Genomic DNA, 23,599 nt, shown 5'->3' on the forward strand with positions numbered 1-23,599 from the left:
GACAAGCTTAGGAGATGGAAAAGCAACAGGCGCTAGGAGACAGAAATACAAACAGCCTCAGACCAGAAGAGCAGCCTCAGCACTAATTCCTGTTTTCTGTTTCATTCACAATCATTTGTTCCTCATTTCCAGTTCAGAGCAGGGCCTCAGCCTTGAGCGTCAGCAGTGTTCAATGAGTTACAAGAGAGGCTGGAGCCACTCAGAAAGCTCATGTCCTCACCCTGGCAGGCAGCCAGGAGCTGGCTCTAGGAGATGGGTGACTATCCTCAGGGCAAAAGGGAGGGAGTCATTCACCTCCCTCTGAAACCGTGTTCTAGCCACATCTACAGGCGGTGTGAACACAAACTGAGCCACGCTTGGCATTTTCAGTAGGTTCATGAGCTCAGTTGCCCGGATAAGGATCTCCTCAAGGTCCTCCTTGCAGTAAACAGAAGTGACAGCAGGGCTCTGCACAAACGTCCTCATCTTGGACAGGAACATGGACACTCTGCAGGAGAGAAAGACACGGACATCAGCTGGCAGGACTTCTGCACTCGGCAAGGTCACTACTTAAGCCTGTGTACCTCAAAAGACTCTGTTGTAGATGAACACCGGACGCTACCCACCCCCTCCTCCTGATGCACAGAGCATTAGTCGGCAGATGAATCCCACTTCCCCAAACTGTGCTCCTCCACAGCTTGCTTCCTCTGTCCCGTTTCAGTTTCAGGTTCCATCAGTTGCCAAGCTTGATTATTTAACGCTAGCAAACATCTGTGTTTGGACCCATAAGATCTGCACATTTCAGCCCTTTGCCCTTCCCCACCATCCCTCCTCACCTGGGAATCAAGTCCTGGCTGCGAGCTGCCAACTTGGTCAAGGTGGCCATAAGGACACTGATGGCGCGGGGTGCATAGCTGGGGGTGCTGGCCAGCGGTCGGAGCTGGGTGATTTCGAATAGCATGGCCTCTAGAGTCTCAAAGAACCGGTTGATCTGCTCCACAGTGCAGCGCTTGTCATAGGACACAGACATGTACTCTCCAATAGCCCAGACCTGAAGCGAAGGCAGATGTGCTCAGGGCAAGCAGAAGGAAAGGGGATCGAATAGTTTTTAGGGAATGGCAAATCAGATTAGCCAATGCTAGGACAGAGGAGAGGAGGAAAGGGAAGGTGACCAACGGATTGCGCTGCAGTTGGAGCAACCTGTAGCAGAAGCAAGCAGGCCCTGCTTACCACATGGGTGAAGATGGCTTCCTTGTTCTGGATGTTGCTGACTGTTCCTGAGAACTCCAGAATCTCCTTGGACAGTTCCACAATGAGTGCAGGGTGCAGCTTGCAGAGCATCACCAGCTGCGAGCTCAGCACCCTGGAGGAGAGAGACGGGCAGAGCTCAGACCACGGGCAAGGCGGTCATCACCAAACCGAGGAGGTGCTGGCAGCACCCAGCCACTGGCGCCGTGGCTGTACACTCAGGATGCTTCCAGCAGGGCTGAAGGTGCAGTTCCCATTTTGCACTCTCCAAAGACGTGTTGCAGCAGGGACTGGGCCACAACTGAAAAGGCTCTTGGGCTGCCCTGGGATGCCAGGTTGCAGACAGCGGAAGGGCTGGGAGCTTGGCTGGGCCTCTTGTCCCATCTCACCTACCTGTACGCGTCATCTTTAAATGCTGGGATCTCATAGAGCTGGTCACTCCTCTGCAGCAGCAGCACCACCAGCTGGTTTATCAGCGGCCCATCTGCAAACTGAAAAACAGCCCTTGTTTCAGCAATACCAGTGACTTCCAGCAGCCAAAACCCAAACTAACCAGCCAGATAAGACGGCTAGCACAGAAACAGCCTGATCTAGCAGGAGGGGAGTAGGGCTCAAAGCAGGTATCAGGCACTCGTTCTGCTCTCACCCACCTCCTTTACAGCTGTCTGAGAGATCAGTGTGAAGCCTGACTGTACCATGAAGCTTTTCTGCTTCTCCAGATGAAGTAGCCAGCTCAGTGCTGGTTCATGCCAGTATTAGACCATCCCACCCTCCCCTCATGCACCCCTCTGTTGAAGCTGCAGTGTCTTAACAATTTTGCTTCTACGACTGCTCTTCGTATAACAAGAGATCCCCGCGGCATGACTGGAAGCCAAACTCCCCCAAAATGCCCCACCTCTGCCACCACCCTGAAAAAGAGCTCCAGTAAGACAGGGACAGTCTCTGCACATTGCACGACCCTTGGGCTGCTGGCCAGGGATCCCAGCAGCTGCCGAAGTGGAATCAGCCTGTGGGCAACAGAAGAGTTACTGTTGAAGGCTTATTCTCAGCTACTCTCCTGGCTGCCCTTCCCTATCCCCCCACCACAAGGCCTTTGAGCGCTTGGCAAAGATAATGCCGGGAAGATCAAATCTGCCTCACCCCAGCTGAGAGCGGCTATGCCTTTCCCAGCGATCCCAGGGCTGCCTCCCAGAGCTGGATGGCTGAACCAAACCCTTGTGGCAGCCTCCTACAGCAGCCTCCTACCTCTCTGGGGCATCCTCGGGAGCAGACTTGGTGCGGAGAAGATACTGGAACATGCTCTTGTAGAGGGGATGGTGAAAGGCTTCCAGACAGGTGGCCGGCTTCACAGCTGGGTTGCTGGCAGCCTTCTCGGAGGTAGGAAGAACAGTTGACCTAGCAGGAGGCACACACAGAATGTGCTGCATTATGAGAAGGGGCCAGGGCATAGCTGGAATCCTGAACAATGGAATAACTCCCTTTCCACTGAAACAGGGACAGCAAGTTGGTCTAATCCAGGCCCTTTGGAAGCCAGAGAACTAGGATGACAGAAAATTATGAGCTCAGACCTCCCGGGCTCAGGCAATAGTTCCAGAATTTCTTCTGTATCACTCCCGGTAAAGGGGAAAATGGCGCTCTGTATCCCTCCAGTCATCAAAGCCCACCAACATCTTGCCTCTAGGATAACTCCCTTTTCGAAGCACTCCAGAAAGAGCTGCTAATGTCAGGGAAGACAAGGAGGAGCAGAGGTACAGCAGTGAGAGGCAGTCTAGTCCTATCCCATCTTCCTGGAGACTCACAGTTCCTAATGACCTCAGGAAGAAACCTCTGTATGCCTCCAGGAGAACAAAGCCAGAAAAAAGGGGTAAGAGCAGGAAGGGAAGACCAAGTAGCCCACACCTCCATGTTAAGGTGGTGGCTCATGGCAGACACTCCAGCATGTGGCAACCGTTTGGAGCTGGATATGGAGAAGGGAATGACAAAAGGGAGCCCCAAAGTTTCCAGCTTATTCCTGGAATTATTCCGGGAATAATACACCCTGAGCCCCAAAGACAGTCCAGTACTGAAATGTAAGAGCCAGTCACCTTCTCTTCCCATGCACAGCACATTACTAGGAAAACCGGGCTGACATCTGTGCAGCTTTGTGTTAACCTGACTGTAGCAGATGCCTCTCATTCTGTGACAGCAGCAGCCAGAGGGCAGCTGAGGCTCAGAGAAGCGTGTACTAGGCTGTAGTCAACGTCGAGACCCTGATTAGCAAGCAAGAGGAAGGGAAGGTAGCATTACCTCAGCTGGATGTCCAGAGCTGCTGTCAAACAAGGCAGGTCAAGCAGCAAATGGAAGATCTCAATGGCTGTGCCTGCATCCAGCAGAAATGGGAGAAGGTCCACAAACTCAGAGATAAGGGGTGGGCTGTTCCACGCCAGGAACTGCAAGGAACAAGCACAAACTGCTGCACTATCCCTGCTACTCCACCACACACCCAGATGATTCTCACACTGTGACCAAAAGGGACGGAGAAGGGAAAGTAACTTCTGAAAAGCAAAATCACGAGAAGTCTAAGGGCTTGGTCAAAACCTGGGAGGCTGCTGGAAGCTCAACACAGGCACCTGGCAGCTGGTTCAGTGGCTGGCAAGCTGCAACTTATTAAGTTTTCCAGAAACAAAATGCTGCGTCCTAACTGTGTTCACTGCGCTTCCCAACACACTGCAGTAATACTAACGCAGACTCTCCTCTACTGGCAGTGCTAATCACATCCAGAACCCTCTTCCCTCTTCAAACTCACACTTGCTTTTGTAACAGTCCTTCTTGCCTGTGCTCTCCCTAGCACTGCCATGGAAGCACACGGAGGGCTCTGGGGTGCAAACAGAAAGTTCTGGGGCACAGAAAGAAACATGCAGCAGGTTCTCTCCTGTGCTGCTCCAGCAAGTTGTACCTTGAAGAGATTTGGGAAGCTCTGCCTGAATATGCTGGAGGTCTCAGTGAAGAGCTGGCTGTTGTCTTTGCAGAACTGGACAAATTCGAAGGCCAGTGATGGGCTGTGGAAGAGCTGAGCCGGGATATCAGTGAATAAGTGTTTGTAGATTGCATCAGAGTCCACAGCTGCCATTTTGCCTGGGAGGACACAGCACATTGCTGAGCACAGCTCACCCAGCAGCCCTGCCAACAAGGGCGCCAGGGGCTAAGCTAAATCTGGGTTATGTTTTTCTAAAGAGAACAGGACACCCCAGCTCCTGGGTCTCCTGGAGTGGGATCATCCATCCCAGAGCACAGCCAAGGCTGAACTACCAACTCTGGCAGCCAGCAAACTGCCAGGACAAAAGGCTGAGTATGCAAGACTAGATTGTGGAGGAGGGGGTGAGAGCTGATGACTTACTGTGGTTCAGGAAGAACTGGGCAATGGGCAGTAGTGCCCTGGCATAAGTGGCATCCCCACAGATTCTGCCATGCAGGATTTTCAGGAAGGAGACTGCACGGTACACATAGGAGGAGTCCTGTTTGCAGATGATGTCCATGATTGTCACCGCCTCAATGAGACACTGCAGGAGAGCAGAGACTCAGATCAGAGTGGGGGAAGCCACAAGTCCCGGAGCTTCAAGCCCCACTTCTGTGTACTTACAGCTTTCTGCAGGTCGCCATCATCTTTCTTCAGGGGTCCTGCCAGAGAAAGGAGTCCAAGTTAAACTTTGAGTCCAAACAGGAACATTAGGCTGTCAGTTTGAGCACTAACCCAGATTTCAGGACAGGTAGGAACACATACTGATCCCGATCCCAGGCTAATGAGAACCAGGTTCCACAGCCCCCCCGGCACATCAAGGGTAGGAGGCAGAACATGGCTATTGCCTCCAAATCCCTCCCAACACCCCAGCTCAGGGCTGGTCAATGGCTTGCACCAGCAGCTGCAACAGGTCCCATGCCTCGAGCCTGACTGCGAACTCTAGGGAGGGAGATCCCAGCCCAAAGAGGCAGTGAACCAGACACATTTTCAAGAACACTACCAAGAGAACTCCAAGGAGGGTTTGTGGCAAGACTCACGCCGGTTGCTCTGCTCAATAAGCCGCTGGCAGTACTCAAAGGCTTTCTCCCGCAGACGCTCCTTTGGGGGAAGCAGGCGACTAGATGTGGATGTAGTTGAGACCATAGACATAACAGACCTGTCCATTCCTGATTTGTCATCTGCAGAATAAAGGTTACCACGTATCAGCTCACGTCATCGGCAACGTAACCCACACAGCTGCCCAGCAACAGCAAGGGAGCTGCCTGTCCCCAGGTGCGCTGCGAAGAAAAGTAGGCTGGGGCAGAAGGGAGTGTTACAAGAACACTAAGGAGATGCTGTCTCCCACCACGCAGGCCTTTTTTCTCAGGGACCCATGGGGTTTCACCTGAAACCAGAGGACTCACTGAATGAGTAATCCCTCGTGGAAGGGTCAGTAAGGCTCAGTTGGGAGGTTTTGTGATATTCCTTCCCAAAGTTTCCCTGCTTCTAGTCCAATAGCTCTGAACTCTTGCCCATATTCCTGCCCCTTGCTGGGTTGCTGGGGCAGCCACCTAATCATCTCAGAGCACATACCACTCTTGGAGGTGCAACCCACAATGGCCTGCAGCCCTTCAGTTCATACCTGAATTAGGGGTCTTCAACCCCTTGCCCCCATAGCACAGCAGCCAATTTCGCAGCATGGAGAAGGCTTGCACGTTGAGCCACTGGTCCTGTGTGTAGTACTGACCCACTGAGAGCACTGTGAAGAAGTCTGTGGCAATGGCACCATCCACCTCTGTGACAGGACCAGGCTGTGAGAAAAGATGCAGCAGGTCAGATCCCCACGGAGCGGCTAAGTGAGAAGGCAGGGAAAACTCCAGAGCCCACAGAGACAAGTAGCCCTCGTTTATATGTACTATGGGGCCTGCAGGGGGGCAGTTATCCAGAGAGAGAAAAGCCAACTGTGTTGGATCCTTTTCCCTGGCTGAAACACTCCAAACTTTCCTCCTCTCTCTGACACAGGCCTCATTTGCAATCAGCTTTTACTCCGAGATACATGGTCACTAAAAGACTCTCCCCTCAAAACTACTTCAAGGATCAAAGCTCTGGCTCTACAGCAGAACTCCTAAATCTTGGAGCTATAAATCCTCCTACTTTGCTTTCCCATATGTCTTGGCCACTTACCCCATGAAGTGTGAAAAAGAACAGCAGCATTTGCAGGATACCATGTCCCAGAAGAAGCTGACTCCGGGAACCCAAAACAGCATGTAACTGACTAACAAACATCACTGTGACATGACCGTGGCAACTCAGCACTTACCTGTCTGGTTCGGGGATTGGAGAAGAAGCCTCCAGAGGGTTGAGCAACTCCTTGCTGAATACTCGCATACCTCAGCCAGTCGGCCATCTTTTTACTGACTACATTCGTCTGCTCTGTACAAGGAAAGTCACAAGGTCATTGCTAGATCCGGCAGAGAAGGAGCCTCTGCAACATACCCCTGCTACCCCTCAATTGCTGTGCTTTTCCTCCAGCCTAGATCACTGTCTCTCTGATCCAGCAATCAGTAAAGAAATTGGTACCCCAAGGTGGAAGCCCTATACTCCTCCTCATACTACTTCAGAGTCCAGGATCGCTCACACTCATTTCAAGAGCTCTGTGTCCTTTTCTCAATCCTAGCCACTGGGTCAGTCTCGTTATTGTTTTGCCTGTTTCCTTAGACAAAAAGTCAGGGAGTGAGTGCTGGAACCAAGGACTTCAGGTACCAGATCAGTCGAGAGGTACTTGTTCCTTTGCCTCCATCCACAGCTGCTGTTAGGAGGAAGGTGCAAAAATACTGTCAAATCTATTCAGGCAGTGGCTGGCTTCAGCTCTGCAGACAAAGGCAGAAATCCCTCACAGAGAACACGCAGAAGCTAAGGCAGGTAATCCTGCCTGCTCAGCCAGCCCATACACCCTGGCCCAGTGTCCTCCCCAAAGCTTCTCCTCCATACTGCATGCCATACACAAACATCACAGGAAACTCCCAGAAACAGACTTGCTCACAACACAGCTCCTTGCTATTTTAAGCCTGGAATGCTCTCCTACGGTTTACTCACCAGGGCATATTGCTCACCGCTACCCATACAGTCCTGCCTCTCTTAGGAAGAGTACCCCTAGCTGTTTCTGCTGCTCTCTTGAACAGATACACAGGCACGTCTCTGTTTCTCTCTCTCTCTCTGCTTGATGCTCTTCAGGATAGCTACAATTTCACACTTCTACTGCACCTGGAGACCTTAGCTAGGGTACATGTTACTGTGATACAAATCCATACAGAACAGAGACTCTGGCCCCTAGAAGGGGTCAAAGCAGCTGAAGGCCCAGTCCCATTTTTGAGTGGTGGAATATATCTCGCCCAGTAAGTTCACTTTCCTTGTGGCAGAGATGTCACTTTTAACAGCAGTTTCCAAGTCCTACTCCCAGCCAAAGCCTTCAGAGAGCCAAAGCCTTCTCATCACTAAACAGATCACAGCCAGATGGTAGTCTCAGGCCTTCCTACATATTTACCTTCAGTTAGAGATTCTGGTGAAAGACTGATGACATTTGACAGGACAGGAAGAAGGTACCGAGCATTCTGACTCTCAGGCAGTCTTCTTTCAAGGAGTTTTACAATACGCTGCCCCACAGCAGACACTTCAGCCTTGTTATTTCCCTTAAAAATAAAGCAGAGGTAAAGCTCGACAGATAATCTTCTACTAGTGCTAGAGACCAATACCATACAAACTCTTCCCTCAGGCATCAATACCAGTGTCAAACATAAAAAGAACTCACAGCACAGGCTATTTTACCACATTTTACAGAGATCTTCTGCAATGTGAATTCACAGATCCGAGGAGGGGAGAGTACTTTGATGGAGCAACGGGTTTGTGGACAACCATCACCTGAGGTGGAAATTAACAACTACAATGGATGTCTTCAAATTAAACACTATGATCTATCAGTTCTAAGGCAGACAGTATTAGCACTAACTACTCCCCATGTGGTCAGTTTGCTAGCTCAATCGTGAAATTAGAAATTTATGAACAGAAAACGGACTGTTGTAACATGTTCTAGGACTCTCTGGTTAGTCCATATCCTCACAATGTGGAAAATAAAGCAGCTTCCTCTTTTGGAGGCTGTTATAGCTGTGGCTCTGAGATGCCGTCAAACCCTTCTGTCCAAGACAACTTTGTCAAAGATGACAGGTGAACCCAGACTTTTGACAAGTTTTCTTTCTCCATGAATGTCATCATGACAACAAAAAGTAAACCTTCTCTGCTGCTCAGGGTCTTGGACAGCTGGCTGCTGAAGGCAATGAACAAACACCAATCTCTGACGCTCCCCATCTAATAGATTTGTACCAGACCACTAGAAGGAATTGGGAAATTGCAGGCGAGCTTCCAGTGAAGAATTTCGCGAGGGAACCTCACCCATGACTGGGGCTAATTTCTGTGCTTCTCTCGTGAATAGACGTGAATAAATTGACCAAAGCAACATACAGACAAGGAAGTTTAAGGTTCGGGGATGGGGATCTGTGCAGTGAAGGAAAACAGAAGAGACAACCCCACTCCTCCTGCAGATGCATTGCTGCAGCCCACTGCAAATGATGGGGCTCTTTATGCGTGTTGCTGACCCATCTCTTGTTGGTCAAAGGAAAACCTGACTGAACTCAAATCAATGGCAGGTTCCAGCTCCTAATGCAACACCAGAGGCTGAGTTTTCTGGAAAGCCAAAGGCTTTACAAAAAGAACATCAGCTTTGCAGAGCCAAGGGGAGGCAGGGGTGCAAAGAGAAAGAGGATGATTTCCACCCAAAGCAGTGACAAATGAAAATACGCCGAAGATGTTTTTACAGGCTCTGCTGAAGTGTGGCTACTTTCATGAGTGAGGCTTCTGCTCATTGTACTCCATGTTAGAGAAGTGATATTGAAATGGCTAAAATATAGTAAGTTTTAGTAACATCAAAAATTGATGAAAACCTCTTCATGGCTTTAGTAGTAATCTAACAAAAATTAATGCACAGAGTATGTTTTTACATTGTAGAACTGCAGGACAGTCTCAAGGCTGGATATGGGAGAGAACTGCTTTATAAGGCAGCACATAAGTAGTAAGTCACTGATTTCTGTTCCTATGTTTTCATTTCCTCTAGCTAAGTAAAACTCAGAGGAGTAATCAGAAACGTAGGAGGCATTTCTAAGCACACAGTGAAACTCAGAGCGAGAAGTTTCAGAAAAATATTTTATCTTTAATAGGCACAATAATAGTAAAAGAAGAAGTAGAAGAAGGAAAAAAAAGTTTCCAGCTTATTCCCCAGAGGGCAGTCAATGCAGGCAGCACTCAAAACAGGAAGGTCCTCATGTTTTCTTCTCCATGGAGAATCTAGATCTCTGAAGTGCCATCCACATTTATAGCCCACATGTTTTATAGGTTCTATGTATATGTTTTTACATTTGAACATGAAACATAAAAAGTAGCAGTAATAAATTCACTCTCAAATCTTTTGCTCTACAGGTTCAAGCAGCCCTGACTTGAAGTCTATTGTAGCAGCTAGCACTAAAATGTTCCTTTTTGCTTCCAGTTATTTACAAGCCGGCTTGAGGTCCTCAGTCTCTACATATCACAATTTTAAGCAGTCTTTGCTATCAAATACTAAACACAAAAAAGTTGCCATTTTTTCCTACACAAAGCAGAATAATTAGGTTCCTTAAATAAACATGGAAATGCTTCTGCTTTTTCATAGATACTTTCAACTGATTTTCACTCTCCTTGAGCTCAGCAAACAGGGAACAATCAGAAAGCAAATCTGTATTGACAAGGGAAGATTTCTGACTTGACAGGTCATTTACCTGAGCCAAAAGGACAGAGGATACCAGGCTCAAGAGCTTTGTATCTTGAATCTCATCACAGGAGAGGATCAGATCATTGCAAGGCGACATCTCTCTCAGGATGGCAGCACATAACACCTGAATCTGCTCAGGGCACTCGGACGAACACAGCACTGTCTGCAACAGTTCCACAAACTTGCCATCCAGCCTGCAAGAGTCACAGTAAAGCATCACTGCAAGGCAAGAAAAGATTCAGAGATTTATTTCCTGCATATTCTTCGCCTTGGGATGATCTCCCTTGACAGTAACCCTGACTAATGCCATCTTATCATCTCCACTTCTGAATTTTGCTCCTTAGTGCAGCTTGAAAAAGCGCCCAGTGGCACAAACACTTGTTACCCTCACTGCAAAAGGAGGTAGGCATCTTCTGCTTAGCAATAGGGAAAAAAAGGCAAAAATAGGCTTTACGTTTATATCAAGCTCAGTGTTTTCAAAACAGGGCACTTTTTTAAAGCCCTAGCCCCCCACCCCCCTTTTTTTTTTTTTTTTGCAAGAAAGTAACGCTTTGCTTCTTGCGAACACCAGAGACACAAGGCCACTCACTTGCGGGGGTACTTGGTGGCGGCGACGGTGAGGTGCAGCCTCTGGAGGCAGTCCACGGCCTCGGGGCCCAGCTCCGGGCCCTGCAGGAGGGCGGCGACGCGGGAGGCGAATCTCCGCAGCTCCTCCTCCTGGATCTCCCTGGCAGCGGGGAGCGGGCGTCGGGACCTCGGCCGCGGCCCCTCCGCTCGGGGCCAGCTCCTGGCCCTCCTCGGAAGCCCAGGGCTAGGGGTGTGCAGCCCTCCCCCCACCCCGGTGAGGCAGCGCCGGGGCCCGGCTATCCCGCTCAGCCCGACCCCCGCCAGCCCCAGGCCCGGTACCTCCGACAGGACGCCGGCCCGCCCCGAGGGAGCCCTGCCGCCCTCCCCCGGTACCTCAGCACCCACCCCGGGATGCCAGCACCTCTCCCGGTACCTCGCCTGCCTGAGGAAGCTCTCGGCCGCCGCCGTGAACATGCCGGATGCTCCGCCGCTCCCCCCGCCTCGGTGCGCGTGGCCAAAGCGGCCCCCCAGAGGCGGGCGGGCCGACGGGGCCGGCTCCGGGGGGGACGCGGCTGCTGCTGCACGAAGGTTCCGGCTGTCGGGGAAGTTCCGGTGGGGCTGGGGCATGGCTAGTCCTAGCCCTGGGGAAACTGGTCCGGATCCTGCCCGCAGAGAAGAGGGAAGAAGGGGTAATGGCAAAATCCTCTCTAGTGGCTGTTCATTGATTATTTCGAGATGCTGCTGCTATTATTCTCCACCACAGGAGTCCAAGGTGAAGCTCAGCTCTGAGGCCATCCCGCACGGCATGGAGGAGAGCAGCTCTCGGGACCCAAACCTACAGGAAACATCGCTGCATGGCAGAGACGTGGCGGAGTTCGGGTTCTTAAGAGAACCCGATGATAAAAGATGCTATATTAGCCTTTCCTGGAAAAAGGCTATGCTTTCCAAAAAGGGCAAGAGGTGTTAAAAACAGCTGCTCAGCAGCTGCTCTTCAGAGCTTCCAAAAGGTTAAAAAGGCATTCACATTTCCCCTGCTAGTAAGAGGAGGGTAACTGCTAGTAAGCCTGAAGCTCTCACAGCCATGCTGTGCATCACCCTGCGGGGAGGAGGAGATGGCCCAGGAGGAAGCTTGGTGCTTTGCCCTTTGCTACTTCTCTGCCCTATGCCCTCCCCCGGCATTAAAGTTCATTAACAGCGTGCCTTGGCAATTAGCCAGCAGAGCATCAGCTCCCTTTTGCCCTCCGAAGACGTAGCAGCATCCGTCACCCCAGCTATTAACAGTCGGAGCTACTGCAGGCAGCAGGCCCCCAGGCGCAGAGGGGAGCAAGCATTCAGCCTCCGGCTGCATCACAAAACACGCCTGATGCACGTAGGGAGCCAAAGATACAACAATTTTAAAAGATGCCAGAAAAAATGGCTCTAGCTGAACATCTTTGCTAAACTGTGTACAATTTTTTTCTTAAACATTAGTCAAATACAGCTACTTTATGTCAACTGAGGTCTTAAAAGATATTCTTATTCAATTTTGGAGCTCAGAATGACTTTTAGTCAAAATAAACCCTGAACTTAAATTGTAGCTCCGTTAGGAGGACAAGGGAGGAAAAACCTAACTATAAGGTAGGTGGATAAAGAACTATTTTCTGACCTCATATGCTTAAATGAAACAATTATAAGGTACAGGGAAATAAGCTGAAATAGTTTAGCTTTCAAAATAACAATGTTTCATTTCATGACAAAATGAAAGCTAGAGCTGGAGGAAGAGTTTATAATCCCCAGGAGAAGCATTATGGATCTCACACACACATGTACATATGTTCACTCTGCTGCAAGTTAACAGCTTCCCAAATAACAGACAAGGGATCAAAAGTAGGATATCTGTGAACTCTAAAACAGTGCAAGGTGTCCAGACATATACTTCCCTCCTACAGCATTTAATGAAAATAGTAAAAGGAAAAAACACTCTGTCCCCTCACATTGTGTTGTACAGTTTACCCCTTCTCACAAACTGCTGCAGGAATCTTAACCCCCCTATGATACTACACTGGAAAGATGCAAGTCTTGTCACTCAAAAGCAGCAAGCAACTTCAGGGCATTTTTACTTTCATATATAATTTTATTTCTGGTTATAGAAACAAATGCTAAGAGGAGAAGCAACATTCCCCAACCACATACATCAAATTAAGGTAACAGAACAGTTAAAATAAATGAAAAAAAATAGTAGAAATTTAAAACTTTGTTATAGCTTTAAAATATTAACGTTCTTGATACATTAGAAATCACATTCAGATATCAAATTACTTTAAAAAAAAAGTATGGCTCCATATTAAAAAAAACAAACCACTGTATCCCATTTGATGTGGAAATGCAGGTCCTGCTCCTCAGATGCTCATATTTGCCATCTCCTCTGGTGAGCAGCAGCCTCCTCAGCACAATCAGGACACTCTCCCACCCCTCGTGGGAGCCACGGTCCGCCTGCGCCGTTAAGCATCTCACAGGAGCAGTGCTGCAACATGGCCAGGTGAAGATGAACTTCACATCCATTGCCCCAGATGGAGCTTTCCCCCTTGGGATACACACCTGCTTTTTAAAAAGCACTGATAACAAAAACAAGTCACAAAAAATACTTTTGATATCAGCTGTAAAAAACCGACAAAACCCAAAACGTCTGGCTGGAGGTGTCTTGTACAGGCAACACCAGGAACTGAAATGCAAGCATGGCTTTAGTTCCCCCATCCATCCCCCTCTTTAAGTGCCAAATCTAGGTGGAAGGGGTGAGGCTCCTCCAGATCTCTGTAGCAACACACTTCTGGTCAAGCCACGGAGGTATTTCAGGTCCTCATCTCACTGCAGCCTTCCCCTTAGGACTCAATGGGAATGCATATCTGCAGAACAGGGGGAGATTCCGATTTTTCTGATTTTCTTTTTTTAAAGCAAACATTCAGAGTTGGATCTGAATTTACAGCTTTACCATCCATTGCTCACATACATCTTTTGATTTATCCCTAAACAGCTTTTAACAGTCCTTTGGATAACAGTCCTTTGGATAGCTACAGACTCTTAAATGCTTTCTGGCTATGCAGAAGTTGACTGGCAGGCTGGACAAGGCCAACCTCATCGCAGTACAAAGGGCATGTCCAGAAACTAAGACAACATATGGTCTTGTAAGATTTTTGTATTTTAAAGCCATTCCATTTTCTGTATCAGTATATTTGAATGAAACTTTTTTTTTTTAAAAACACATTCTCCGTTGTCTTTTCCATTAAAGCAAAAAGATCTTACAAACAATACTCTGGTTCCCTCTGCTTCAAGGCCATTTGGGGGAGGGGAAAAAAAAGAGATAAAGCAAGTTTAGGTTTACAGTAATACATTTGCTACAGAGCCAACTTGCCTACTTAGCAGCCTGTCCACCTCCGAAGAGCGGCGTATAAATCAGCAGAACATTAGGATGTTCTGCACCAGAGTTTTAGCAGCAAGGCAGTGAAACAGAAGGAAATCTTACTTTTTCTGATCCATTTAAATCTCGCTTTTCTTCAGCCAACAGACATTTCTCCTCAACGTTGCTCTTAGCTTTAAAGGAAGGCTCCGTTTCGGACTGCTTCAAGTGAAACGGAGGTGGGGTAGAAGCAGGACTTGAAAGGTCTAGATCACGGCAAAGGTGCCAGGGTCTGGGGACATTGCTTAACTCAGCAGCGGACACAAAGCAGTAACCAAATACCAGGGGAAGTCTGGTTTTCACAAGGGCTGTTTTCTGCTGAGGAGGAAAGCTGTTTCCTTTCACTGCTCCTATTCTGGTTACTCTTCTTACCACCAATCCTGTCCTCCCTTAAGTATCAAAGCCCAACCACCAGACAGTAAGCAGAAACCACGGTGAAGCATTCACTCAGGTCCTTACAGAAAAAGGAATTTCTACTTCTGGAAGAGCAATTAGGATTAGGAAGCCAAGTATCACCTGCTTTTAAGATTAATTCTCAAGAGGCCCAAGTGGGTCAAAACACACACTTCTGTGAATTTAGTGATCCTTGTGGACTTAAACCACAACTGAAATTTGCCCAGTTAGGTAGAATTTACTCCCTGTGAATGGGAACGTTAGAAAAAATGCGTATGCATTTGTTTAAGAGGATATACACACCTCACGCCACATGAAGAGACAGAAGCATCATAAAAGGAGGATAATCTCACCACAGAGGAAAAGAAACTATTTCATAGTGCCCCAGTGTTAGCTTAGCCACCTGACAGACAGACAGGAATTCCTCTACCTTAAAGCATCCTCATGGACCCTCCATTAATTTCCTCTGTTAGAAATGAGGTCCCATTACTTACAGAGCAGAATCTGTGAAGAACTCCCTGATACTGCATCTAGAGATAATTTGAGGCAAGAAAGGATTCCAACTTTCATTAGTGCCATTTGGGGGATTTGCTTGCCAGAAAAGCAGCACGGACTGGGGTTGCTGAAAGCATGACAAAGCCAGAAGCAGGGCTCCTACACAAGGAAGATGCAAGTACCAAGTTGCCTCTTCCGCTCTGCGAGAGGAATGAAAGCAATCATTGAAGTAAAGCTGCTTCTACAGGCTGCCCACATTTGTTACAAATATAGGTACATCATTCTTTTAGAATCAGTGCCTGGTGTGGGAATTTACCAACATACTGTATAAAAGTCTGTGTAAAGTACCATTTAAGAGAAAGAAATAGTCATGGACCATTTATATATCTATATTTACACACACATTCACACACACACATTAATAAATATAAATTTTATGCTTACACAGATCTAATTTAATATTCTCTGAAAAAATATTCAAAGGGTTTCTTCCTTAGCTGCCACCCATGAATTGTCAATGGTTTCTTCTACCTTGAGAGCGAAGGGGTAGACTTGGCACAACTACCCTCAGGCTCTGAAACTTAAAGTGACATTTAAGGAGAGGACCAGCCATACATTCTGAAGGGTTTTAATTCAGTGTTGGTAAATTGAAAAGGTATCAAAAGAGTTTTCTGAACATATAAATACAAAGGTTAAAAGTTGATTAGAAATTTGGAATTTAAATATAGTGCTCCAAGAAAACCAAGTATTTTTCAAAATGTCTTGCTCAGGCCAAAGGAAAATGCTCACTGCTGTATTACTGCCCTGTGAAAGACAACCTAACAGAGAAAGCCCACCATCACAGCTAGGTATTTTCCACCGATTATTATATATGCATATATCCACAGCTGTGTGCACAAACACATGTGCCATCCTGCAAATAACCCACCTAGCAGACAGATGCTGATCTAACTAATCACAGCCAAATAGCCACTAGGCAGCCGCAGAGAGAGGGGCACTCCAGCACGAAGTCACAGCTACGTTTTGATCAGGTCCAGATCAAAATGCAAGAAGGCATCACTTCCCACTCCCATCAGTTCCAGCAATCCAGATGACCTTGTAGTGTAACTGTTTTCTGCAGCACAGCTGGCTCCATTGTAAGCTACACTTTACAACAGTAGTGTATGCTATAGTAGTAGCAGCTTTCGCATAGTTTTTCACCCAGAAGGAAACAAAAAGTTACATGGCTGAACAATCTGTTGTATAACTGCAACCTAACACAGATTCTCACCAGATGCAGACCTTCAAGCAATGGCATTAAATTAGGAGTTGGATTAAAAGACTCTGGAGTTGACAGAAACAACTACAAATAGAGGGGAAAAACTGTGATGGGCAGCAGAAACAGGAGCTGCCCAAGACAGGCTGGCAAACTAAGACAGATCATTTGCTGCAGGATGGCATTTGCAAACTCAAAAGCTCAGTGTGCAGCAAGGGCAACATTATGAAGCTAGTCATGTTCCTTTAGAGGTTCAATCTTAATGCCCTAGTCCAACTTATTAGCAGCAGGACTAAAAAAACTGAAAGATTTTGCATCAGGGTAGAAACTCAAGGCAAGTTCCACATTGGATTGAAACTATCCGTGCTTTACCTTACCACATGATATTTTTTTTTTTTTACAAGCGATCAGGATCCTTCAGCACTGCCTCTCATTCAAAAAGCTCCAAGACCCAAGCTGGCACTCTTCCTTGAAAGAGAGAGAAGAGATGGTTGCATACGTACAAATGCAATCCAGAGTATTTCCAGTTCACTTTGCAACTCTTGTTTCTTACACTTTCTTGCAGCAAGAGACCAAACAGGTACTGGGCTGTACTTGCAAAAAAGTGTAGCTAGCAGGCCAAGGAAAGTGATTCTTCTTCCACTCCACCCAGCATTTGTCAGACTGTGTCTGGAGTACGTTGTGTTCAATTTTGGGCTCGCCAACGCAAGACAGACAGGACCCTTCTGCAGCAATTCCACCTGATGCCCCGGGGGCTTGAGCACGTGATGTACAAGAGACCAAGACAGCCAGGTTGGTTCAGCATTGAGAAAAGGAAGCAAATGGGGAAAAATCTTACTGGTGTTTTCACTACTTATCTGGAAGATGCAGAGAAGGCAGAGCTAGGCTCTTCTCAGAGGTGTGATGTGATAGGACAAGAGGCAATGAACACATGCAGCTGCATTGGAAATTCTTCTTAGGTAGCTGAGAAAAAGTTTTCACCTCATGGGTGGTCAGAGTGGAACAGGGACCAGAGTCATGGAACCTTTATCTCTGGAGACATTCAAACCTCAGCCGGACAAGCTCACAGCAACATGATCTAGTTGGACCTGCTCTCAGCAGGAGGTTATAGCAGAGACCTCCAAAGGTTTCTTCCAACCCAAGTTATTCTGTATTTCTACACAGCTACAACTAGCCAGTGGCAGAGACAATAGATATTTGATCTTCCCTAATACTGCAGTTTTATGTGATCTATGTTTATCACAGTGATAAACTATAATTTATGAGTCATAGTTTAAACCTCAGAAAAAAAGATGGAACAACCAACCAGTTAGAATTTAATCCTTAGATGCAGTAAGCTTGAAGAAACAGCTTTTGATCCTCTATGGAAAGGTACAGAACTATTGCTAGATTAAATCTTTGTCAACCAAGATCCTCAAACCTAGGTATGGCACAGAAATGTTGCTCCTTTCACTCTACATTGACATTCATTTACACACTAGCACACATAGTGATACCAAGTATCTCACTGGGAAACCTCCTCACTAACACAGATGAAAGCTCTAACATCAGTTTAACATCCCCAGCAGTCAGTGAAAAGCGTTCCACACCACACTGTATGAAAGCTCAAGTCAGACACTCTCACTTGCTTAGATATAGGTACCTAGCCTTCTGTGCTTCAACGTTTTATTTTACTGCCTGCATTTCCCTATTGAAAAAGGGGAAAAAAAAGTAGAAGTTAACTCCGAGTGACAGTTCTAAGTCAGTAGACAAGACAGATGTCCAAAACACGCAAAACCAAGTTTACTGCCACCAAAACCTGAAGCCAGACCATGACATTGATTGCAGAAGCACTGTAAAGACTTCAACTGTTATTTAACTATTACTTTCCTCTTACAAAGCTTTAACATGTCTCTGAAAACACGCTCCTGAACCAGCTGTGCCCAACAGTAGCACATCTAAAGCACAGCATGAAATTTAAATTAAATACAGGGTGACCAGATTGACCCTTCTCAACCTGCTCTGGAGCCCCATGTATCCCACAGGTATTTTCATCCTTGAGTCCTTGGGCAGAGCTTAATGCAAGGTGCCGCTCCTGTCAGTGGATAAAAATGACTGGATATGCTACAGGGGACAGCGTTAATGGTATGGGGGAGGGAGGAATATGGGAAGAAAAAGGAGCTGAAAAGAATATATGAGCTAATCATGAACTTGAATTCTGTGCTCAGCACTGTGTTGTGTTATCACTACATCACATTAAATTGACCTCACTGTAAAAAGCTTCCTGTATCACAAGAACCAAGGTCAAGACAAAACAGTAACTAAAGAATTCCAGTGGAATAAACCCAAGAACAACTGCATTCAGCTTTTGCAAACTGAGGCAACAAAAGTGGCTATAAACTGACCGCAATCAAAGTAAAATTAGTCTTTGTCATTGCCTAGGATGAAAGAAAAAAATCAATAGGGAATGACGAAAGTGAATTCACACATTAAGAACTCAGTTTTAAAGTTTTCTCAGGTCTAAGTTATAGCAGGTTAAATATTCAACATGCCTTGACCTTCATTATACAGCCAGCAGAAGATGCAGTGAAGCCTCCTACTCTTCTCCCCCTCAAACCTCCCTCAGTTAATATAATTAATTGAGGACATGAGATGCAGCTTTAGACAAAAACAAGTTAGGCGATCAATTTAAAAATAATTCAAGTACTGCATATAACCATTAAGGTAATATTTTCTTTCTAGCTGAAGGCTTAATTCCACTGTCACACTAATTTTAATTCCTCTGCTGTGCTGAAAACTGAAAGCCTGGGGAATCAGGACTGATATGTAAAGAGTGGTGCTGTCTTCCAGACTGAGCAGTGTGTTGAAAGAATTAATCTGGAGGCCTGAAACAAGATGTGGTCCTCATCTGGAACACATGAGATGGGGACATTTTTCCACAGCTCTCAACAGGATTTAGGAAGAGCTGTTATTTTACCTCGTATCAGGCAATGATATAGGCAACGTATAGGCAAACCTACAAAAAAAAGTTCAAGTGGCATGGCTGCTTCCTATAGTAGAAGGGGGATGCAGCAGACTGATAAAGCAAAAATCCCCTGATAGGATGAACTGACAAGTTCCAGGCACCTCAAGCAGAATGGGTGAACAGATCTAAGACATTTGCTTATCCTCAACGCATATTTTAACCAGCAGGCATTGAGAGCCACAAGAGGAAGAGGGAGAAAGTGTTATTCTGTTCTAAATACTGAGGAGGCAGATCTATACACACAACCTGAGGATGGACTTTCAAGAGCTATCTATAAAGCAGCCGCTGGTGTATGAAAACACTGATCCAGCTGATGTATTTCTATGGTGCTGGACTAGTTTACAGAAGTTTAGGGCATAATTATTTAGACTTTCCAAGAGAAAAGCAGCAGTAAAGAAAAATCCACAAAACTTTGGCAGCTTCACATCCTAAACAGTATTCTGTTGGTTGCTCCTCTTGCGCTGACTCACCCAACGTACTGGAAACCCAAAGACTCCTCTGCGTCAGGAAAGCTCCCTAGCCTCAGGGCTGTTTCAGAGACCTGTATCTAAACCAGCAATCACCAGCAGTAACGATTAATCACGGATAAACGATGCTTCGTTCTCACTTGCCCGTTCTTCCTTGAAGTCCATTTTATTGAATTCTGGCTTTGAAAAGGCTACAGAAAACAGAGCTAATCCGTGTGCTTTTCTGTTACACCACACAGACTTCCTAGCAGGAAAAGTGACAGCCGGAGGCTGGCCTGCTTCAATCACTGTGGTCTGTAACAATCCTCCTTCACAAAATAATTTCAAAGTACTAAAATCCAATCTAATAACTTGTCACTAAAGGCACACACCGAAATTATGAAAGCCTAGCTGTAGATAAATGAACTGTCCTGAATATTCTGTGTGCCTCTAACTGCAGAAAGTAACCGCAAATCACGAGACAAAGAAATTCTTTCCTTCTTTCAGAAATATTTCTCACAAAACAATTGGCTTGAGAATAAAACATGGCTGGGTTTTATTCAAGTGGTGGGACTTGGCTATTGAATAGGATTTGGCAAAGAGAAAGGAAACCTAGAAGGGAACAAGTGATGCCAGCTGTTACCTTGCAGATTTCCTCCCTCTCCCCAAATTCCAGCAGACATTGAGCAGTTGTGCCTTACTCCCTAATCCCCACAGACAAACTGACAGTAACATTTACTGCACATTGGAGAAATCTTTTTGCAACATGTTTATGCAGTGGGCTTGCCTCTTTGCTCTGCGATAGCACTGTCAGACTGTACAAGACAGCAACCTGACAATAAATCAGTACAGATAGGGGGATAACCTACCAGAGACATATCCCATCCCTCTTAAATCTCTTTTGCCATTACCAAAGCCATTACATTTTCTAAATTAAAAGATCTCTGCTGTGCTGCCAGAAGACACATTAGCCAAGGGGATCACAAACAGGTGTAAAACCAAAGGGGTTAGCTGGAGGCTACGCAGAGGTTGATTTCTTTGCCCATCACAATGCATCACGCACATCCACTGTTCCACATGGCTGAAGTGACTCAAATCTGCTTTACTTGTGAGACACACTTGTCCTACATGAAAAGCCTGGAATACAGTTTGAGTAAAAGCCTCCTCCTATTGGCCAGCCCAAATGGCCATCAAGGGAGGAAAGATGGGAGAGGGAGCCAGGCAACAAAAGGAAACCTCCAAATTCCATTTGGAAAACTTGTTTAAGACCTCTGGTGGCTTTTGCCACATGGAAAATAAAAGAACTCTTTTGCCTTGGTCTCTACATGCTTACAGAATTTGTATTAAACACTGTATGAACTCTGCTGCCTCTCACCTTCCCTCTCAGAAGAATAACACAGGAGCTTTGCTGTTAGCCATGGCAGAGCATCAGTGACAGACTCCTACCCACCCCTGGCCTCCTGACCATCGTCCATCTAGTTGAGGACCACAATACCAACAGGAGGTGAAAGCAGACTGCTTTAGTGCAGAAGACCAACCAGTATTTTCAAGTTCGCAGAGACAGTGGCAATGTCTTCACCTACAGTGCTATTTTGAACAAAACCTGGTGCTCCAGCACAGGATGTGATCAATCAAATGCACACAGAACCCTTTGGAGCCACCCTTCCCCATGCGATCCTCAGTCATCAAGATACTTTGGCTGTTGTCCAGAGCAAGTGATGAATAATTGTAAGAAATCACTGAAGGTACAAAACCCTTTGTTTTTAATATCTTTACAGGAACCAAATTAATACAGTTCCTCTGTCATCTTATTCTCCCTCAGAGGGAATGGAGAGAAATTGCATCTGGAAATCCAGGTGGCTGAGCTCTGTAACTCTTCCTCCTGAATCCCCACATAAATAAACATTCGTTCATATTCAGAATTTTTCTGTTTCAAAAACCAGAATCATGTGCCTTTTTCTTTAAGCTTGGTACCATGTTTTTTTAATGCTGTTGTTGTAAGATACTGCACCCATCTTTCAGCATTTGACTGCCTTAGGTGGCCTTTTTAAAATGGTCCTACGGTTCAAAGCTCTGAGAAGCACAGTATTAAGGCATAGAAAATGAGGAGTTTTCTTTCCAGGGAGTAGACTGTATTTGTGTTACATTCCTTTAGATGCTGAACTGCAAATCCCATCCCCTTGGAGCCAAAAGGGGAAAAGACAGTTAAAAATATCCCAGCAGTCATACAATCAGTTGTCTGTATTTTTTTTTTGAATCTTTTTTTAAAAAAAAAAAAGGAGAAAATATCCCATAGGTAAAGACAGAACAGAGTTCCAGGTGTGGGCTCTTGGAAGGGGTTTTCCATTCTTTTTGGCACCTTGTGATTCTAACAGCTGTTGACCTCCCATTTGAAAATCTGACTTTAAAAAGAGCTCTTTATCTGCTATGTTTTGAGCTGTTACAGCTGTGGTTTGTTTCCTTTGAAAGCTGCTTTAGGGGCTGCTGCCATCCCATGCCCACCCCACATCACTCCAGCTCCTCCCACCAGTTCTTCATTCACTGGTTGCCTGTCCTTGTGGCACTGTAGACGTGATGACTCCAGTTTGGGCTGGGACTGCTCCACTGGGCTCTTCTATCCGGGGTCTTTTGACTTCAGGTTCGCTGGAAGAGGCTGCTGCTGTCTCTTCGGTCCCTGTCTCACATACCCGGCTGACTACAACAGGAGTGGATGAGCTGGCCTGGGCTGCAAGAAGCTGCAATGGATTTGTAAGAGCTGGGAAGCAGGACAAGAGAGAGAAAGAGAATTAATGTGATGAAGTAGCACAAGTGTTTGCTATTCCAGAAAACAAGAAAACAAAATACCACAGTCAAATGCAACAGCTGGCACATATTCAAGTGTTGTTTTCAAGTCCATTTTGAAAGGCTTGCTAGCTTTGTCTCTCCCTCTCCCCCCACAATCTCAGCTTTGTGCAAGTTTACCAAACTGGTAATAACCTCTTCATGGGGGAACTTCCTTCTTCCTATCCGTTGTCAAACAAGGCATTGCCAGCTAAACATTCATCCCCAGAAGAGGAGGATCAATCCCCTGTTAAAATTACAGCACACCTCCTCTTTAAGAGGTAGTTCTCTGGCCACCTACAATCAGAACTTCTTGCAAGCTACAACATCTGTGTGCTGTGCCTTCAATTTAAAGGGCTCTCTTTAACCCTGCTTGCACAGTAAGAACAGCCAGTCTGTTGGGAAACTAGATTAGAATCCAAATATTGAGTGTACTGACATCTTGCTTGTAAAAGGGACAGGAAAGAGCTTACCCCGGACAACCAAATGCATTCCCATCAGAACTGGGATCAGAACATAGGAATTTCTGGCTCCCAATCTTGTATTCCAGTACTGACCAAAAATCTCACCCTCCCATTAATAAAAGCGGTAAGAAAAAAAAGACTATTTAAGTAGCAACCCTCCGTAAAAATGTCTACAATTCCTAGTTCCAGACAGAGAATGTGCTTACACACTGGCTTTGGCACACAACGCTGCCTGGAAAACGACACACATGCAGTTTTTGGACTCTGCATCAATCAGAGGCAGCCAAAGGGGACTCGGGAGACAGCACATCCTCTGCCTTCCAGACCGATTTGCAAAGGATGGAATGACAGAACATTAGTAGTGTGTTCACTGCTAAGTGCATCAGAAAAGGAGCCCTAGGATAAATAAACAAAGCAAACAGAACAAAGGCCCTCAAAGCCCAGCAACTTCTACCAAGGCATGGGAAGGAGGCTGTAGCGTATCAAGAGGATGAAGAAAAAAAAATAGGGTAAGGATGAGGGCAGTCACCAATTACAGTTCAGTGACTTAGGGAACCTAAACCATGCAGCTGAAGAAGTTAACTTCGTACAGGCAAGAGTCAAGAGACTCAGGCTCTGTTTTGTCAACCAGAAAATTCTCTATCACTTAAAAAAACCCTCAGAT

At 46.4% G+C, this 23,599-nt stretch overlaps 2 protein-coding genes across 4 annotated transcripts in view; both read right to left on the reverse strand.

Moving 5' to 3' along the window:
- Positions 1–70: 70 nt before the first annotated feature.
- On the reverse strand, positions 71–11,217 carry AP5Z1 (adaptor related protein complex 5 subunit zeta 1). 3 transcript variants are annotated; one of them, XM_072878244.1, is made up of 17 exons: positions 11,059–11,217; positions 10,648–10,785; positions 10,066–10,252; positions 7,749–7,893; positions 6,525–6,637; positions 5,847–6,015; positions 5,263–5,403; positions 4,847–4,884; positions 4,604–4,766; positions 4,163–4,341; positions 3,514–3,656; positions 2,473–2,622; positions 2,123–2,234; positions 1,621–1,718; positions 1,210–1,342; positions 816–1,030; positions 71–487 (listed from the first exon to the last, which is right to left on the reverse strand). In XM_072878244.1, the coding sequence occupies exons 1-17, from the start codon at positions 11,097–11,099 to the stop codon at positions 217–219; spliced, it is 2,436 nt and encodes an 811-aa protein (XP_072734345.1). In that variant the 5' UTR covers positions 11,100–11,217; the 3' UTR covers positions 71–216. The 3 variants fall into 3 exon arrangements, with proteins under 3 accessions (XP_072734345.1, XP_072734347.1, XP_072734346.1); XM_072878246.1 differs by having other exon boundaries at positions 11,031–11,152; XM_072878245.1 differs by having other exon boundaries at positions 10,066–10,277; positions 11,031–11,152.
- A 1,519-nt stretch (positions 11,218–12,736) lies between these two features.
- The window catches only part of FOXK1 (forkhead box K1), a 57,687-nt gene continuing 46,824 nt past the window's right edge, over positions 12,737–23,599 (reverse strand). Inside the window, exon 9 of the mRNA XM_072877760.1 lies at positions 12,737–22,406. Coding sequence (XP_072733861.1) covers positions 22,186–22,406 — 221 coding nt within the window. The 3' untranslated portion in view covers positions 12,737–22,185. The remainder of the gene's footprint in view (positions 22,407–23,599) is intronic.

The sequence above is a fragment of the Ciconia boyciana genome, chromosome 13 (assembly GCF_034638445.1).
Source record: "Ciconia boyciana chromosome 13, ASM3463844v1, whole genome shotgun sequence".
Classification (NCBI taxonomy): Eukaryota; Metazoa; Chordata; class Aves; order Ciconiiformes; family Ciconiidae; genus Ciconia; species Ciconia boyciana.

Bases quoted from the DNA above. Each gene is read 5' to 3' on its own strand.
- AP5Z1 (XM_072878244.1), bottom strand. From the start codon at position 11,099: ATGTTCACGGCGGCGGCCGAGAGCTTCCTCAGGCAGGCGAG. The intron at 2,623-3,513 runs GTAATGCTACCT...GCCTCCTGCTAG, and splicing joins GCTCTGGACATCCAGCTGAG to GTCAACTGTTCTTCCTACCT. The intron at 488-815 runs GTGAGGAGGGAT...TCTCTCCTGCAG, and splicing joins AGCCAGGACTTGATTCCCAG to AGTGTCCATGTTCCTGTCCA.